The sequence below is a fragment of the Lipotes vexillifer genome, unplaced genomic scaffold (genome assembly GCF_000442215.2).
Source record: "Lipotes vexillifer unplaced genomic scaffold, Lipotes_vexillifer_v1.1 scaffold969, whole genome shotgun sequence".
NCBI classification, from domain to species: domain Eukaryota; kingdom Metazoa; phylum Chordata; class Mammalia; order Artiodactyla; family Lipotidae; genus Lipotes; species Lipotes vexillifer.
In genome coordinates this window covers 1,115,139-1,135,019 of record NW_006774070.1, presented here as the reverse complement: position 1 = coordinate 1,135,019, position 19,881 = coordinate 1,115,139, and the positions used below count along the sequence as shown (strand labels likewise).

The following is a 19,881-nucleotide window of genomic DNA, read 5'->3' as shown; positions in this document are numbered from 1 at the left end:
GTCCTCTAGAGTAACCTCTTTCCCCATTCTTTGCCTGGGAAGCTTCTTAGCTGCTATTGTCACCTCTAGAAAGCCTTCCTTTGCTGACCTTTCCCTATTCTTTCTCTAATCATCACTTTGTATTTATTTGCTTGTGGACGTGTACATGACTGGGTTTTCTTCCCCCTTGAGACTGAACTCTTTCAAAGGCAGACACTTTTGTTACTTGACTCTGTGTGGCACAGTAGCTATCAACATGGTGCGGTCATAAATATATGGTAGATTGAATTCAATGTTAGGACAGACTTAATGTCTTCCAAAGTAAATATTCTTTGGAGACATCCCTCCAAGTCATGTTAATTGTGACTAAATATTATTTGTAAGATTTCACATATTTTATAGCATATGATTTGTAATTATGAACTCAAATGCAGCATAGAATTTCATATTGTTTTCTTTAGAATTGTTCACATTTTGGCATGGGTTGTGATGGGAACATATGTAGTATAATTTCTCTGCCCCTGTTGCCTTTAGGGGAAGTAGAATCTTTGCTAATTACCGTTAATATTTACTGAACCCTTATTAACTGTTTGCCAGTGAGTGCTTTTCATTCATATGAATTGTTGGATGATGGCTTTTCAGATTAGGAATTTGCGGCTCAGAGAGCTGTCTTGCTTGAGGTCACACAATTTATTTATTTAGTCTCTACTTTTCCCCCCAGCTTTACTGAGATATAATTGCCAGACAAAATTGTAATGTATTTAGAGTACACAACATTAATATATGTATACATTGTGAAAGGATTCCCTCCATCGAGTTAACTAATATATCTATAATATCCCATATTTACCTTGTTTTATTTGTGCAAAATTTTTAAATTTCTGTTTTAAAATTTTTGTATATTTTTAAATTGAAGTATAGTTGATTTACAATGTTGTGTTAATTTCTGCTGTACAGCACAGTGACTCAGGTATACATATATACAGTCTTTTAAAAAAATTTTATTTATTAAAGTTTTTTGTTTTGTTTTGTGTTTTTGATGTGGACCATTTTTAAAGTCTTTACTGAATTTGTTGCAATATTGCTTCTGTTTTATGTTTTGGTTTTTTGGCCTTGAGGCATGTGGGATCTTAGCTCCCTGACCAGGGATCAAACCCACACCCCTTGCATTAGAAGATGAAGTCTTAACCACTGGACCGCCAGGGAAGTCCCTAAAATTCTTTCCTAGTATGCTTTATCACAGGATATTGACTATATAGTTCCCTGTGCTATACAGTACAACCTTGTTGTTTATTCATTCTGTATATAATGGTTTGTATCTGCTAATTCCAAAGTGCCAATCCATCCCTCCCCACTGGCACCCCCCCCAACGCGTGCACGCGCACACACACACACACACACGCACACACAAAAGTCTGTTTTCTATGTTTCTGTTTCATAGATAGGCTCATTTGTGTCATACTTTAGATTCCACATATAAGTGATATCATATGGTATTTGTCTTTCTCTTTTTGACTTATTTCACTTAGTATGATAATCTCTAGGTCCATCCATGGTGCTGCATGTGGCATTATTTCATTCTTTTTTTTTTTTTTTTTTTTTGTGGTACGCGGGCCGCTCACTGCTGTGGCCTCTCCCATTGCGGAGCACAGGCTCCGGACGTGCGGGCTCAGTGGCCATGGCTCACGGGCTCAGCCGCTCCGCGGCATGTGGGATCCTCCCTGAACAGGGCACGAACCCATGTCCCCTGCATCGGCAGGTGGATTCTCAACCACTGTGCCACCAGGGAAGCCCTATTTCATTCTTTTTTATGGCTGAGTAATATTCCATTGTATATATGTACCACTTCTTCTTTATCCATTCATCTGTCGATGGACATTTAGGTTGTTTCCATGTCTTGGCTATTGTGAATAGTGCTGTTATGAACATAGGGGTGCATGTATCTTTTTGAATTGTAGTTTTGTCTGGATATATGCCCAGGAGCGGAATCGCTGGATCATATGGCAACTCTATTTTTGGTTTTTTGAGAAACCTCCATACTGTTTTCCAGGGTGCCTGCACCAACTTACATTCCCACCAACAATGTAGGAGGGTTCACTTTTCTCCACACCCTCTCCAGCATTTGTTATTTGTGGACTTTTTAATGATGGCCATTCTGATCGGTATGAAATGGTGCCTCATTGTTGTTTTGATTTGCATTTCTCTAATAATTAGTAATGTTGAGCATCTTTGCATGTGCCTGTTGGCCATCTGTATTTCTTCTTTGGAGAAATGTCTCTTTAGGTCTTCTTCCCATTTTTCTATTGGTTTGTTTGTTTTTTGTTGCTGTTGAGTTGCATGAGCTGTTTGTATATTTTGAAAATTAAACCCTTGTCAGTCTTGTCATTTGCAAATATTTTCTCCTAGGCTGTAGGTTGTCTTTTTGTTTAGTTTATGGTTTCCTTTGCTGTACAAAAGCTTGTAAGTTTTTGTTGTTGTTAATATTTACTTAATAATTTGGCTGCATTGGGTCTTAGTTGTGGCATGCAGGGTGTTTAGTTGTGGCATGTGGAATCTAGTTCCCTAACCAGGGATGGAACCGGGGCCCCGTTCATAGGGAGCATGGAGTCTTAGCCACTGGACTCCCAGGGAAGTCCACAAAAGTTTGTAAGTTTGATTAGGTCCCATTTGTTTATTTTTGTTTCTGTTGCCTTGGAAGACTGACCTAAGAAAAGATTGGTATGATTTATATCAGAGAATGTTTTGCCGATGTTCTCTTCCAGGAGTTTTATGGTGTCGTGTCTTATATTTATCTTTAAGCCCCATTTTGAGTTTTTTTTTTTTTTTTTTTTTTTTTTTTTTTTTTCCCGGTACGCGGGCCTCTCACTGCCGTGGCCTCTCCCATAGTGGAGCACAGGCCCCGCACGCGCAGGCTCAGTGGCCATGGCTCACGGGCCCAGCTGCTCCGCGGCATGCAGGACCCTCCCGGACCGGAGCACGAACCTGTGTCCCCTGCATCGGCAGGCAGACTCCCAACCACTGCGCCACCAGGGAAGCCCTTGAGTTTATTTTTGAGTATGGTGTGACTGTGTTCTAACTTCATTGATTTACATGTGGCTGTCCAGCTTTCTCAACACCACTTGCTGAAGAGACTGTCTTCTTTCCATTGTATATTTTTGCCTCCTTTGTTGAAGATTAATTGACTGTAGGTGTGTGTGTTTATTTCTAGGTTCTCTCTTGTGTTCCATTGATCCATATATCTGTTTTTGTGCCAGTACCACACTGTTTCAATTACTGTTGTATCTTCGTAATATTGTCTGAAGTTTGGCTGGGTTATGCCTCCTGCTTGGTTCTTTTTTCTCAGGATTGCTTTGGCAATTCTGGGTCTTCTGTGGTTCCATATAATTTTTAGGATTATTTGTTCCAGTTCTGTGAAGAATGTCATGGGTAATTTTTTTTTAAATTTAATTTAATTTATTTATTGGCTGCGTTGGGTCTTCATTGCTATGCACAGGCTTTCTCTAGTTGTGTCAAGCGGGGGCTACTCTTTGTTGCGGTGTGCCGGCTTCTCATTGCGGTGGCTTCTCTTGTTGTGGTGCACAGGCTCAGTAGTTGTGGCGCACGGGCTTAGCCATTCTGTGGCATGTGGGATCTTCCCGGACCAGGGCTCGAACCCATGTCCCCTGCATTGGCAGGCGGAGTCTTAACCACTGCGCCACCAGAGAAGTCCTGTCATGGGTAATTTGATAGGGATCACATTAATTCTGTAGATTGCTTTGGGTAGTAGGGGTCACACAATTTAAATGTTGTAGAGTTTGGGTTTGAGCCACATCTAGCTCAAAGCCTATGCATGCACTTCACTGTAGTATACAATGTCTGTGTTATCCTGAATTGTCTTCTCTGTACTTTCTTTCCTCTGCAAACTTTCCTCTACTAACTTACTATATGCTATTTGAAACAAAGAACTAGTCTTAGGGATGACACACTTGTCCTCACTGAGATCATAGTTTGGTGATGAGAATCTTGCTTTTGTACTTATCAGCTGAGCCAGACTGAAAATGACTTAAGGGCTTTCACAGAGAGCCAGAACTGTTAACTACCCAAACTGTGAAACTGCATATTCTTGTGGAGTGTTAATCACACAGGAATGGAAGCAGGCATCCTGAGGAGCCAAGCCCAATTAATGATGCACCCTGAGGTATTTTCCTAAACTCTGTGTCATGAGCCAAGGAAAGTAGTAGACCAAGGAAAGACATGACCAAGACATGACAAAGGAAAGTAGTAGAAATGCCAGTTGAGAAAACTTAAAGGACAGTGTGCAGTTGTTTATTATAACAGCATTCTCTGCACAGTAGAGGTTTGCTATGGTTGACTCTTGGGGGAGCCTTGGGACTGTCACTGCAGGTTGCACCCCAACCTTTAACAACAGATGTGACAACACCCTAACATCTATTACACCCATTTTGCAGGTGAGGAAACTAAGACACAGGTAGTCTTCATTGTGTTCTTTTTCATTCTTTCTTTAACTGTCCCAAGACCACCCCACTTTATAAACAATAGTCAGCTGAGTTTGGGGGCTCACCACTCTCTCCTACTTGGAGGTATCGTTTTTAGACTATTCAGATGCCTACATGTTGAACATTTTTTAACCCATTTGTTTATTATTAAAAAATACCTCATTTTGTAGCATAGTTTTTCTAAGCAGCACCTTCATTTTGAACCATTTTGCCCTGTGTTTGACAGCGGGCACCTTTATGAACAGAGCTTCTTGATCTTGGCTAAGACCACAGATACAGAAAATACCGAATTAGAAATGTCAGAGTAATATTGGACAGTGATATAATTTGACTTATTTGTGTTTTAGAACTTAATGGGGAAACAAAAAACATGTACAAATTTATTTTGACTTAATGAAGTACATATTTCTACAGGGTTGGCTACTATGTCAGAATGGATAGATTTGAAACAGCTTTATGGAACTTCACTGAAAAGTGCAGTAATTATTTAATCAGGTTGCAAATATTTGAAACTCTGTGCTTTAACTAATCAGGTTCTTATTAGAGATGTGTTCCAGCAGATGTGAGAAGTTGGCTTTGAGTCCTTGTCTTAGTTGGCAAATAAGCCTTGGTGTTTCTTGCCACCAGCTTCAGAGAATTCTGTGGTTTGCCCCTCCCAGGTTGCTTTCTGCATAGCTCTGTTACTTCTCTGTTGCATGTTCTGTTTGGCAGAGACTACAGCTGTAGCTTGTTTCCAGAGAGGGTGAACAGATTATTTAGGCTAAAGCAGAATGCTTAGTTGTTGTTGTTTTTTTAAAATAAATTTGTTTATTTTATTTATTTTATGGCTGTGTTGGGTCTTTGTTGCTGTGCACGGGCTTCTCATTGTCATGGCTTCTCTTGTTGTGGAGCACGGGCTTTAGGCGTGCAGGCTTCAGTAGTTGTGGCTTGTGGGCTCTAGAGCGCAGGCTCAGTAGTTGTGGCACACAGGCTTAGTTGCTCCGCGGCATGTGGGATCTTCCCGGACCAGGGCTCGAACCCGTGTCCCCTGCATTGACAGGCAGATTCTTAACCACTGCGCCACCAGGGAAGCCCAGAACGCTTAGTTTTGTATAGAATACTCAGGTCTGTAAGAAGTCAAGGTGTTACATTTTTTATTTCTGCTTGTTTTCAGCTTTGACAAATTTGAATTTCATATACCAATGTCAGATTGTAGTTGTGCCGAATGCTTCTTGTGACGTTAGAAATAGGAAAACCAGGCCTTTTAGAATTTGAGCCGTGGAGGTTCAGTGGCATATTTGGGCTTTGTTAGACAGCTGATGGATTTTCATGCTTCTGGAATTAATGAAGCACCAAGATCCCTGTCCCTGTCAGTCACCTCAGGTGCCATCCTTACCACTGAAAGCAGGGTACAGCTTAATCTTTTGCTGTGTTCCATCACTTTAAGCACACAAACTCTACATTTATTTCCCTTCTTGATTGAGCAAGGCCAATTCCTCCATCTGTTCTTACACATACCCCTTCCAGCTTCTATCACTTATGCTTTCTTTCAGTATCTCCAGTGCTTGGTCCTTCACTGGCTTCTTCCTCTAGGCCTGCAGTATATTACTGACTTTAGAAGACTTTGGTGTGGGGATCATGTATAATATTTTCTGTTTTTTAAAAATAGAATTCATGAGTAGCTAGAATGAATCAATATATTAATATTTTACAGTAGTATCTGCTGAGTCAGGTTGTCTTTGGAAACTGAGATGATTGTTAATAGTCTAAACTTTTCTTACCTTTCTCTTGCTATTTTTTAGGCCCGGCTGTGGTCCCTCACCAGTATTATGGAGTTACTCCCTGGGGAGTCTACCCTGCCAGCCTTTTCCAGCAGCAAGCTGCTGCTGCTGCCGCAGCAACAAATTCTGCTAATCAACAGACCACCCCACAGGCTCAGCAAGGGCAGCAGCAGGTAAATGCCAACAAAATTTATACCACCTAAATGCGAATATTAATTATTGTATATAGTTAAAAGGTAGTGTTGTCCCTGATAGAGAAATTGTGAATTGTGAATGGGTGAGTTCCCTTGTGTGGTATCTGAGTTCATGCTCAGACTTGACTGTGCTTTACTGAATGTCTTTTACGTATCAGGTCCTTGTTCATTGTGACTAGTTGAGATCATGGTATTACATATCATGTGATACTGCTTAGAGGATTTTCCAGTTAAGTGTGGCAAATTGAGTATTCATACTGATAGTGAAGTTTTCTTTCTTTGATACTGTGGTTAGTTTCTAAGCACCATTCTCTGATCACTTCTGGCTCTCTCTTTAAGTAGTTTGCTACCAAAGGGGAGATACTAGTTCTTCAGATTGCTTATTTATAGCATCAATTAAAAAAAAAATTAAGTAAGTTGATTTACAATGTTGTATTAGTTTCAGGTGTACAGCAAAGTGATTCATTTATACCTACATATATACATACATATGTACATACATATGTATACATACATATGTATATGTGTGTGTGTGTGTGTATATATATTCTTTCTCATATTCTTTTCCATTATAGGTTATTATAAGATTGAATATAGTTCCCTGTATTATTCAGTAGATCCTTGTTGTTTATTTTATATATAGTAACATCTGTTGAATTGGACATAAATCTTATACCTATTTTATCTCTTTTAATTTAGAGTAAGCTTTTTAACCAAGATGAGAAAGGATAGTTAATTGCAATACTATGTGTCTTTTTATATTAGATAGGCCATTTTCTCTTGCTTACTAGAATAACACCTATTTATTGCTGAAAATTGTGGTGAATTGGATTACTTGAAGGAAAAAAAATCCCCTAAATCCTCCTGTCAGAAAGAAAGCAATATAAGTGTTGGGTATCTGTCATTCTAGCCTTATTATTTAATTAATTTCTTATAAAATTGGGTTTATGCTGTCCACATGGCTTTGCATCTTGTTGTTATACTCTTCCCTGTTATTTAACGTTTTTAAATCTATTAAAGAGTATCCCATTTATTTTGACCAGTCCATTATTATGTTATATTTATATAACTAAGTTATAACTATAACTTAGCCATATTTTGGTGTTATAAATAAGATTAATATTCTTTGCATAAGTCCATGATTATTTCCATGGAATAAAGTCCTAGAAATGGAGTTTTTTTCCCCATGCAAATAAAGTGAACATTTAGGCTTTTGATAAGCATCGTCAAATTAAAGCTGTCTTTTGAGGAAAAACACCAGCTCATATATGTACATATGATAATGATCCAAACAAGAATCCTTTGCTTTTTATCAGTTTTAGTAAGAGAGTGTATGTTGAATTTTTTAGATTTTTCAAGTTTATAGGAAAAACACAGGTCTTGAAATTCTAGCTAGTTTATTCTGGGTCAGTTTTGTTTTTTTGTTTTTTGGTTTTTTTTTGGCGGTACGCGGGCCTCTCACCACTGCGGCCTCGCCTGTCGCGGAGCACAGGCTCCGGACACGCAGGCTCAGTGGCCATGGCTCACGGGCCCAGCCGCTCCACGGCATGTGGGATCTTCCCGGACCGGAGCACGAACCCGCGTCCCCTGCATCGGCAGGCGGACTCTCAACCACTGCGCCACCAGGGAAGCCCCTCTGGGTCAGTATTTTTATAGTCAGATTTTTTTTGTAAGTTAATGCATGATTTTCGTTGCAATAGATAGAATTCTAGTACCACATGCATAGGGAATTCAGCAGATAGTTTGTTGACAGAATGGGTGATCCCTATTAATAAATTTCTTAGCTACTCTTTGTGGATAGTTGGTATTTATCAAGTCATGATCTTTGTGTTTAAATGGTTGCCAAATCATGGATTTTAGAAGACTGAAGAAATTGCTTTGTTTAAAATTTGCTCTAATAGAGTGAATAAGAAAAATAGTAATAAGTACTTCTTATTGAAAGCTTTTTGTTTAAAGCTAAGTGCTCTACATATAATTTCTTTTATTCTGATAAGTAGATTATATGACTTCCCAGCATAAGATTAAGGAAATGGAATTTGTGTGCTCAGGATCGCACACCTATTAAGGTGCTAAGATTTGAACCTGGGACTTCCCTGGTGGCGCAGTGGTTAAGAATCTGCCTGCCAATGCAGGGGACATGGGTTCAAGCCCTGGTCCGCGAAGATCCCACATGCCACAGAGCAACTAAGCCTGTGCACCACAACTACTGAGCCCATGCTCTAGAGCCCGCGAGCCACAACTACTGAGGCCCGTGCGCCTACAGCCCATGCTCCACAACAAGAGAAGCCACCGCAATGAGAAGCCTGAGCACCGCAACAGAGTAGCTCCCGCTCGCTGCAACTAAAGGCAACAAAGACCCAGTGCAGCCAAAAATAAATTTAAAAAAAGAAGAAGATTTGAACTCAAGTCTGTAAGTTCACAACTTGTTACGTCTTCTGACCATAGTGATAGAAAGCCTGAGATCTGGTCTTTGTTCTACCACTAACTGGTTGCAACTAGGGCAAGTTGCATGATTTCTCTGAATATATCCTTAGCTATAAAATGGGCATGATAATCATGTACATTATTTCAGAGTTTTCTGTCATCCACAATAACAAACCTTACTATGAAGAAGTTATTATTAACATTACCTTTTAACAAGTAGCCATATTTTAGCTCCAGTGATATTTTTGCCAGTTTCTGGCGTCAGGTGTTTCAGGAAAATACGATATTCTTGGTGAACTTTTTTGGTCATAGTCATTGAAATGAGAGGTTCTTTTTAAACTTTGCTTTCGGCCTTTTGGCCTTTACATCTTATCAGAATGCATTTGTTATGTTCTTCTAGGCGTGCTGACTCTTCCAAACGTAATTGCTGAAACTTTCAGTAGAGTCAGTGACATCCTGGCCACTTCATCTTCCTTCTGATTTCTTATTCATTCTTTTTGAAGGTTCCTTTGACACCTGTTAAAAAAAAACTGTTATTCTCTATTTCAAAATGTTTGTTAAAGGAAAAATCCTGGATATTAGGTTGAACCCAGGCACAGGTGGTGGCTTGGTGTTGGATGTTGCATTTTGAGAGAGAAAAGTTTAGAATGGCTTCTGAACTTTCTAGATTAGGGGAGACTGTATAGATGATGATTCTACCAAGCATGATGAACTGTAGAAGGATGAATGATTATTAATGAAAATATCTCCATTGAGCATCTACTTGCTTATTACATTTTATTTTATTTTATTTTTTTACAATTTTCAACGTATTTATTTTTTTAAAATTAATTTTATTTATTTTTGCTGTGGGTCTTTGCAGGTGGTGGCTTGGTGTTGGATGTTGCATTTTGAGAGAGAAAAGTTTAGAATGGCTTCTGAACTTTCTAGATTAGGGGAGACTGTATAGATGATGATTCTACCAAGCATGATGAACTGTAGAAGGATGAATGATTATTAATGAAAATATCTCCATTGAGCATCTACTTGCTTATTACATTTTATTTTATTTTATTTTTTTACAATTTTCAACGTATTTATTTTTTTAAAATTAATTTTATTTATTTTTGCTGTGTTGGGTCTTTGTTTCTGTGCGAGGGCTTCCTCTAGCTGTGGCAAGTGGGGGCCACTCTTCATCGCGGTGCGCGGGCCTCTCACTATCGCGGCCTCTCCTGTTGCGGAGCACAGGCTCCAGACGCGCAGGCTCAGTAGTTGTGGCTCACGGGCCCAGTCGCTCCGCGGCATGTGGGATCCTCCCAGACCAGGGCTCGAACCCGTGTCCCCTGCATTAGCAGGCAGACTCCCAACCGCTGTGCCACCAGGGAAGCCCTGCTTATTACATTTTAAATGCTGTGTTTAAATCAGTACCTTTGAAAAGAAATTTGAACTTAACACCTTTTGCATCATGAAGATAGGTAGTAAACTAACTCCTAGGATAGTGTTTTACAAGTAGATATTCAGTCGTTTTTGTTGATTTTATAGTATATAAAATTTTACTTGTGGAATTTTACATATTTGTTTCCATAAAATTCAGGCTTGACATTTATTTATGAAATTAAAATATGAATATTGGCAGCTAACTTAAGAATTTTGATTTATTGTCAAGGGAACCACACAGATTTCTAGAGAGTTGACAAAAAGGAAACACATTTCTCTCCTGGTTGTAAAATAGGACTCAGTAGTCTGAACTACCCCTTTCTTCAGGCACCTTGTCCATTTCCCTGTCCTCTGATGTTTCACACAACTCCTAACCAAACATAAGCCTAGGGCTTACCTGGTGGCACAGTGGTTGAGAGTCCGCCTGCCGATGCAGGGGATGCGGGTTCGTGCGCCGGTCCGGGAAGATCCCACATGCCGCGGAGCGGTGGGGCCCGTGAGCCATGGCCGCTGAGCCTGCGCGTCCGGAGCCTGTGCTCTGCAACGGGAGAGGCCACAACAGTGAGAGGCCCGCGTACCGCAACAAAAAAAAAACAAAAACAAACATAAGCCTAATTCATTCTGCCCTATGAAAAGGATGTTTTCATTGATTTTTTTTTTTTTTTAAGTTCTTGAACTATTAGTATTTGCCATATCTCTGTACCTGCTGTTTACTTCTAGAGTGAGAGCTGTTCTGGATTATTGGTTAGGCATTTTCTACAAACTCACCTGTGCAGCCTCCCTTGAGTCTTCTACCTATATAGATTGAAGCACTCCTCCTGTTGTCAAGTCTGTTAGATTCTTTGGTTCACAAACAGAAATGAATTGCCTAATATTTTGATAGGAATTAACTATTGGTTATTGATTATTTCCTGGGTACTAGGCATTGTGCCTTGCAGACATTAATTCTAATATTTCCTACAAATCTGCATGATCAGCTGTTACTCTCACTATTCTTACAGATAAAGAAATAAGAAAGTTTGGGTAAATTAAGTGTCTGCACATCTCTTCTTGCCAGTATGGACAGTGTTGGTCATTTAAAATACTCATTTAATAAATATTTGATTGTGGTGTTTCTCTTTTACATTTTTTACCAAGTGGTACCAAGAAAAATCTGTGCATGGGTTCTTGATTACATGTGTAACTTTTGTAAGTAGCAGAGTGATATTGAAAATGATCTGATAAGAACTTTGCCTTTGAAAACATTGCAAAATGCATAAACGTTGGTAATTTTAGCCTTGGTATTGGGTTTTGCATTTTTATTTACTGGCGTAGATAGATAGATCTTTTGGAATAGATTCTTCAGAGCATTCAGAATAAGAATGATTATCAGCATCTTACTACCTATGTTTCATTAATAAAAAGAAAAGTAGATCCTTTATCACAGTGACAGAACTAGTATTCTGTGCTGAAATATCAGTGTTCTTGACTAATACTCATATCCATTTAGATTACTGTGCGTTTGTGGTATTTATGAGAGGAAGAGTAGAAACAGTCAAGTCAGAAGCCTCCTAAATCAAACCTGTTGATTTCATTTGGGGCCTTTTGGGCCCTGATAAATGGGAATAGTGTTATAGGGTAGAGAAAATGTTCTCACATTCCATAAAGAAAGTTTAGTGTGTGTGTGTGTGTGTGTGTGTGTGTGTGTGTGTGTGTTGATACAGATATTATAACTTAATGATGTGGGTAAATTACCCTTGTTTATCATATCTAAACCCCTCCTCCACTCCACCATACTCTTTTTTTCACCCACTTTTTAATTATTGTAGAGTTACTGTCTAGCTCTCATTCGCTGGAAGAAAAGCTCCAATTGGGCAGGGAGCTTTGTGTGTCTTGTTCATTGCTTTATCCCCATTACCTGCCAGATGTTAGGCATTAAGTATTTGACTAATGAATGAATGATCACTTTTGTATGCTTTTGGCTTCTTATAAAGGTAATATGTTTAAACTAAGAATGGTAGAATGAAATTTCACTATATGAAATGCTATTAATGGATTTTTTTTATCCTAACAGCCATGCCACATAAAACCATTATCAGAAAAATGGTTTACAGCCATCAGTTTTAAAGTTGATCCAACTTAAGCATGTGGTGGGTCTTAGATGTTTCCAATGAAAAGAAAGTAGTTGATTTATTTCTGTCTCCCAGGTTCTCCGTGGAGGAGCCAGCCAACGTCCTTTGACCCCAAATCAGAACCAGCAGGGACAGCAAGCAGATCCACTAGTGGCAGCTGCAGCAGTGAATTCTGCCCTTGCTTTTGGACAAGGACTGGCTGCAGGCATGCCAGGTGAGGCTTCATTGTTGTTCCTCATCATTGAGGGTGAAAAAGTCTGCTTATTGGGGAAGATTCAGAAGAGAATGGGCAGTACTTTTGGCTTGCTTAGGCTTGTCATCATTTGGCAGCTGGCGAGGATGACATACACTTGCCCTCACTTAGACCATAGTTTGTTGATGAGAGCACCTAGTGTTCTGAGCCAGTCTCATTCTTAAATGTTGGAGATATGTGAACCTCCACACATAGCTTGGAGTATGCTATTTTCCTTTGGTGATAATCTGTTTTCTCCCTCAGTGTTAAGAGTGGCCAGACTGCATCAGCATCACTCCAAGGCTGATGTCTTTGAATAGTATTATTAGGAAGACATTCCTAGTATTCCTTGATAGTGTCCTCCTTAAATTTGTAGGATTTCTCTCGAACCAACAGTAGAGGTGCTTTGTAGCTGTCTATCTGTGATTGATATATATCCTGAATATATGTTATTCTTAGCTCACTGTCTCCTGGTCTTATTCTTTGCGTGGATTGCATGTAGTCTGAGGTTATTCTTTTGAAACAGGTCCTTCTGAGACCTCAGTATAAGTTTATGGGTTCTTACTACTGACCATGGCACATCCCTAAATCAACTGATCTATTTATGAATTCACTGAGTAACTTGAACTTGCATCATGCATGTTGTTAATTACTAAGCATTTATGTTTTATTACGAAGTCACCTGTAATTTCTCTTATGGCTCAATAGGATTTGAAGATTCCATCTCATAGAATATTGAAAGACCCTGTTAATTGAAGCCTGTCTAGGTTTTCCCTGCTAACTTGTAGGATATTTGTGCTTAGATTATGTGGTATGAAAGTTCTTTGATTGTTGGAATCATTTGTACCTACTGTTAACTTGTGTAGTCAAGAAAACATAAAAAAAATTGTCAGTGTATGGTTGCTGGTGATAACTGTGGTTAGCACTTTGAAGAGCACAGGTATTCCCTATCCCACCGAATTCCCTAACACTTGGTGGATAATAAATAACACTACCCCTTATTGTGCCAGGTAGCATGTTACATCTTTCATACTCATCTTTTCATCTTAACAAGAACTTTGTGAGGCTGGTATTATTATTATCCTCATGAGGCTACCCAGAGATTCAGGGTTGTACAGCTACCTTAAGTGGCGAAGCCAGGATCCCAATGCTGAGTTTGTAACTATCTATCAATAAGATATGCTGGTGCCCAGGAGACATTTGTTAGATTCATATGTACTTATCTGTTTCATGTGTACTTAATATTCTCAGGTTATCCAGTGTTGGCTCCTGCTGCTTACTATGACCAAACCGGTGCCCTTGTGGTGAATGCAGGAGCGAGAAACGGCCTTGGAGCTCCTGTTCGACTTGTAGCTCCTGCCCCAGTCATCATTAGCTCCTCAGCCGCACAAGCAGGTGAGCTTACGTCTTAGTAGACTCGCTCAGATCTAAAAGGGGCAATGGATGATATTCTCAAACTGTGTTGAAATATACTTTGGCATTCTCAGTGTAGGAATTCTACCCTGTAATTTTTCAAAGAGAGAATCAGAAGCAGCAAGTGATCAGATTCTGATTCTGTTGACAGCATGTACCAGCTGGTTAGCAGCAAGGACCTGCTCTACTGTGAGCATAGGAAGTTGGATTACTCATACAAAATGGCACTGTTGGCAAAAGTCCAAGGCTAATTTCACTTCATATCGTGAAATTCATATCATTATTTTAAGATGATGTGGTATTTGTTTTGTTTTTGTTTTTTGAGGGGGTGGGGCAGTAGGTTTTTATTTTAAGTCATATATATTATAAATTTGGGAGCAACAGTGGGGACATCTAGGGGAGAGCAACATGCTCAAGTGTCCTAGGAATTAGAGGGACTTCAGTATTTGGTTCTGGAAAAAAGTGTCCTTAATGTAGATATTTGTAGAACTTGAGATCTTAGGAACTAGTTGTATTTGAAATGAGTACTTTTTGATATCCATTTCTATTTTAAACTATGGCCTCTTTAGAGCTGTCAATACAGTGCACTTGGCTTCAATGGTATTTTGACTTTGAATTGAAAGTAGAAATACAGAACATAGAAGCTTCAGTTGAAGGGATCAAAGATTTGTATAGTTCTTTACAAGGTTTGTGTCTGCTTTGAAAAAATATGGCAACATTAAAAGGTTTTCAAAAGGATAACAATGTAGTTTGGAAATGTGGCCAATCTCTTTCATAGCCAAATGGTTTGCTTTCTTCTACATAGCTGTTGCAGCGGCTGCAGCTTCAGCAAATGGAGCAGCCGGTGGTCTTGCTGGAACAACAAATGGACCATTTCGCCCTTTAGGAACGCAGCAGCCTCAGCCCCAGCCCCAGCAGCAGCCCAGTAACAACCTGGCATCCAGCTCTTTCTATGGCAACAACTCTCTGAGCAGCAATTCACAGAGCAGCTCCCTCTTCTCCCAGGGCTCTGCCCAGCCTGCCAACACATCCTTGGGATTTGGAAGTAGCAGTTCTCTCGGCGCCACTCTGGGATCAGCCCTTGGAGGGTTTGGAACAGCAGGTAGAAATCAGACTGATGTGCTGTTGAAACTGAATTTTAATTATTTTTACAATCTTTATGGAACACTGACAATGCATGGAACCCTGGACAGATACCACAGGCAGATCTGGACCGAGCCCCGTGGGAACCCAGCTGTTCCACATGTGTTTGAGATAATGGACTATTCAAGTTACACATTTGGGGCCTATTTCAGGTTTACACTCACGTTGCTACTTATTTATACTCTCAAAGTCCGTTTGTTTCAAGGATTAGAAAATCCTTGAGGATTTTTGCACGCATTGGAAGAATGTGGAGGGAATTATACAAACGTGGATGTTAAGAACCAAGGGAGGAGAACTTAGCAAAGACCATAGGGTAGTGCGCTCCACCATCTGCAGGCCTGAAAGTCGTGAGTTTCCTCCAGTCTCTTGAGAAGAATTAAGGTGGATATTACGGAAAAGTGGGAGGAAGGAATTAAACTGAGATATTTTAAATGTTTTGATGGGAGAAAAAAGCAGGAAAGTAGTAAGGTAAATAATGGGATAATTGCAGTGTTTGTAAAACAATGTGATCTCAAAACAGAAGGGTTTATTCGAGAGAAAGTGTCTTAAGTTGGCGCTGGGGGCTAGCAATAACTCTTGATTGAGCCCTTTGAGAAACCAGGCTTTCATATGTAAGTCTTGGGTAGTGGGGCAGTACCCCATTCACAGATCTTTTTTTCTACTCCATTTTTCTACTAGAACCTTTGGGTTGATGAAAGGCATTCTTTCTAGCCCATTTTCTTTCACCTTTCCCATAACTTATGTGGCCATCAGAGGATTTTAACCCACCCTCACCCCCATAATATGAGACACAAAAGGAAGGAAAATTTAGCATACGTGTGATGGTTTGAAAAAGAGTTTCATGTTAACCTGAGCCATGTCCTCTTTATTACTTTACCTGCCCCTAGAACTGCCACATAAACAGTTAGGCTGTCTCTGCTGACAAATTTGCGGTGGTAAGGAGTCTGGATCAAAGTGTTAGGAACAGGTCACTGGGCTTGTTCTTCGAAGAACAGGCCTGTTCTTATCTGCATTGTTTTAATTCCATTTTAGTTGCAAACTCCAACACTGGCAGTGGCTCCCGCCGTGACTCCCTGACTGGCAGCAGTGACCTTTATAAGAGGACATCGAGCAGCTTGACCCCCATTGGACACAGTTTTTATAACGGCCTTAGCTTTTCCTCCTCTCCTGGACCCGTGGGCATGCCTCTCCCTAGTCAGGGACCAGGACATTCACAGACACCACCTCCTTCCCTCTCTTCACATGGATCCTCTTCAAGCTTAAACCTGGGTAAGAACCATTACTCTAACACCACCTTGAACTCTAGAAATCTCTTGCCACTGATGACATTAGAAGTACTTTGCATAAGCAAAGGACAATCCCTTTATCCTAAGATGTGTCCTGGGTGTTCTGTGCCTTCCTGAAGGTACCTCATGTTATTTAGGCTGTACCTAGATAGCACAGCAGTTTGGGATTTATTCAGGTTTGGGCGCCTCCCCTGTATATTCACTTCAGCTTTAGTATGAACATCTTTGGCTACATGTGAGAATCTTTCAGTATAAACACAGTACAGATTCATTTTAAGTAAAGCTGGAAAATAGAGACAAAGAGTGTATTAACCTCGTATCACCACTGAAATATCACCACAATTAATACTTAGCCTTGTTTTTCAGACTCCCCTCCCCTCCCCCATGTATATGTTTAATATCTTACTTTCTCACATAAAGCATTTTGTTTTAAAAATTTTGTCAGATTCTTTAAAAAAATTTGTATATACATTCGTAAACTACATAGTATGCTAATGAGTATAGATGTATATTTCCCAATTATATGTTTAGCTTGTTATATGTGTGGGGTTTAAAAAAATGTTACCATTTAGATCCTGGAAAATGAGGAGGGAAAAGAGGATACTAAGCAGACAGTTATAAGAATGAAAAGAAACTTGTATTAACAATTTGGGTGGCAAATGTTTAAATCTTTCAAGAGATGGAAGATGGTACACACTCCCTTCCTCTAGTTATTTATCGAGTTTGGATTTTCAAGTACTGATTGATTTCTTAGATGGGGAATGCTGAGGCATAGAAGTCTAGTGACCATATAATTTATCATGCAACCCAGGACACGTTTGAGAGTTCATGGGGTTGCTGTTAATAATTAACTCTGTGATGACAGGCCTGAATCAGTACTGTCCTGGGAAATACCATGTATGGCCACTTTGCTGGAAGATTCTGATTTTTAAAATCTTCTATTTATTATTTTTTTTAATTAAAATTTTATTTTTTAGAGCAGTTTTAGGCTCATGGCAAAATTGAGGGGAGAGTACAGAGATTTCTCTTACACCCTCTGACCCACACATGCCTAGCTTCTCCCATTATCAACATCCCCCACTAGAGTGGTACTTTGGTTACAATTGATGAACCTACACTGATACATCATTATCATCCAAAGTCCATAGTTTACATGGACCATTTTTTGTTTTTAACTGGCAAGATTAAAAGTGGCTTTCCGGACTCAGAAATGAGGACTGACTAAAAATGAATAGTGTACTTTTATTTGGAAAGACGAAGACTGGGAAATGATTATAAAAATAAAAAAAAGTCTTGAAGGGGACAGGATAATATAGTTATTATTCTAGAGCTAAGAGTGCTATCTCTGAGTTTGAGAGATGAGTTTTAAGGCAGAACTATGTATGTATGTATGTACATAGAAATGTGAGAGAGAGAGTGTATGTGTGTATCCTGAGATTTCACATGATAAGAACTGTAGTTGTAAAGCTCACTGTCTCGTGTTGTATATGGACATTACTTAAGAAAAGTTGTAGGGACGTTCCAGATTGGTAAGTCTATATTGGATAGATAAGGAATAGGGTATATTGCACAGCAGTGTTTCCTTGTGACAGGATGCCTGGCTTTAAAGAATGAGGGTTAATGCAGACTTATATAAGGGGGAGATGAAAGTCCCAGTCTAGTATGTAGATGGAAGGTACTAACATTTATGGAATAGCTATTAGTGGCTACTATTAACGGTTTTGGGTGCTGTACATATCACTCTGGAAGATATGGTATTATGTCTATGATACAGAAGTGAGGAAACTGAGTTAAATATCTTGCTAGGTCTTCTCATATCTGAACGGATTTAGAGTCAAAACCTTTTTGACTCCAAAGCATGCAGTGTCAGTGTATATCCTGTCACATAATGTGCCCAGGATAGCTTTTAAACCAGTGCATTATCAGATCCAGAAATCTTACCCTTTAATTCCTTGGTTTAAACATTTGAACTGTGTCAACATATACTGAGTAGTAAACAAATTAAATATGCAAAAAGTCTTTTGTAAAGAGCCAGATAGTAGATATTTTAGGCTTACAGGTCAGATGGTCTATGTAGTCAGTGTTCAGCTCTGCTGTAGAAGTGTGAAAGCAGCCACAGGCAAAATGTAAAAGAATGTGCAGCTGTCTTGCAATAAAACTTTATTTACAAAAATAGGTGGCAGGCCAGATTTGTCCTGTGGACTGTGTCAACCTCTGAACCAAATGCTATTATGGCTCTTGGTGTTTGAAAATGGAGCTGGAAACATTACTTGCATGCATGGTGCCTTTCCTCTTTCCAATATATCAACAATTTAATAAAATACCTCCTTCTCCTTAATTTACGTTTCCCCTGTGGAGAAGGAACTAACTATTGGTGCGAGTTATTTCTTATTTTAATGACTCTTGCTGTCTGCCTGGTTTTATTTTTAACATACCTTCCCTTAAAAATTTTTTTACTTTGTTTAAGCACTTTAGATGTATGTATTTCCATTGAACTTCCATTGCTGCATGTACCACGTTAATCATACATGCCATTCCTGAGAAACTTTGTGTCTTGATTGGTAGTGCTTTGCCTCAGCTCAGTCTGTTTCCTTGAGAAAAGGGTTTGTGTATGCTTTATTCTTAACTATTACAAAGTGATCACCTTAATAAGTCTATTTACCATTTGTCACCAAGGAAATGTAACATTTCTTTACCAAATATATATTGGGCCATTCCTAATATAGCTTCTACTATTGATACTACACTGCTGCCACCGGCTATCAGTTCTTGGATCACTAACAACCATACTAAGTAAGCATTCATTCATTGTGTTCATTCATTATGTTAAATACTCAAGTAACTCTGCTCTACACAGGGAAACTTAAACTCAGCATGGTTTAATGACTTTCATGATACCCCATAGCTAGTAAGTGTTTGAGTGCACACTCCAGCCTATATCTCTCTTATCCCAGTGTGGATCTTTTCTCCATGATAATCATTTTCACACTTCCTCCCAGTAGACAGACACGTGTTAGGTCACTGTAAAACATATCAGTGCCTGCATAGTTATTTTTCTCATTATTTATTCAGCAATCACTTGTTGAGTGCCTACTATAGACTCTTCAATGCTTTTTTCATTACTTGTTTAAAGATCAAACTTCTATTACTTTTTAAAAATTTATTTATTTTTGGCTGTGTTGGGTCTTTGTTGCTGTACACGGCCTTTCTCTAGTTGCAGTGAGCGGGGGCTACTCTTCGTTGTGGTGTGCGGGCTTCTCGTTGTGGCTCGTGGGCTCTAGAGCGCAGGCTCAGTAGTTGTGGCACATGGGCTTAGTTGCTCCGCGGCATGAGGGATCTTCCCAGACCAGGGCTCGAACCTGTGTCCCCTGCATTGGCAGGCAGATCCTTAACCACTGCACCACCAGAGATGTCCCCAAACTTCTGT

At 39.5% G+C, this 19,881-nt stretch overlaps 1 protein-coding gene across 6 annotated transcripts in view; it reads left to right on the top strand.

Moving 5' to 3' along the window:
- PUM1 (pumilio RNA binding family member 1) overlaps positions 1 to 19,881 on the top strand; it is a 129,811-nt gene that overhangs the window by 81,036 nt on the left and 28,894 nt on the right. For 4 of the 6 annotated variants that reach the window (XM_007448786.1, XM_007448785.1, XM_007448788.1 and 1 more), the window contains 5 exons: positions 6,257 to 6,408; positions 12,456 to 12,594; positions 13,864 to 14,007; positions 14,831 to 15,127; positions 16,201 to 16,437. In XM_007448786.1, coding sequence (XP_007448848.1) covers positions 6,257 to 6,408; positions 12,456 to 12,594; positions 13,864 to 14,007; positions 14,831 to 15,127; positions 16,201 to 16,437 — 969 coding nt within the window. The remainder of the gene's footprint in view (positions 1 to 6,256; positions 6,409 to 12,455; positions 12,595 to 13,863; positions 14,008 to 14,830; positions 15,128 to 16,200; positions 16,438 to 19,881) is intronic. The other 2 variants (XM_007448787.1, XM_007448789.1) reach the window with 2 other exon arrangements.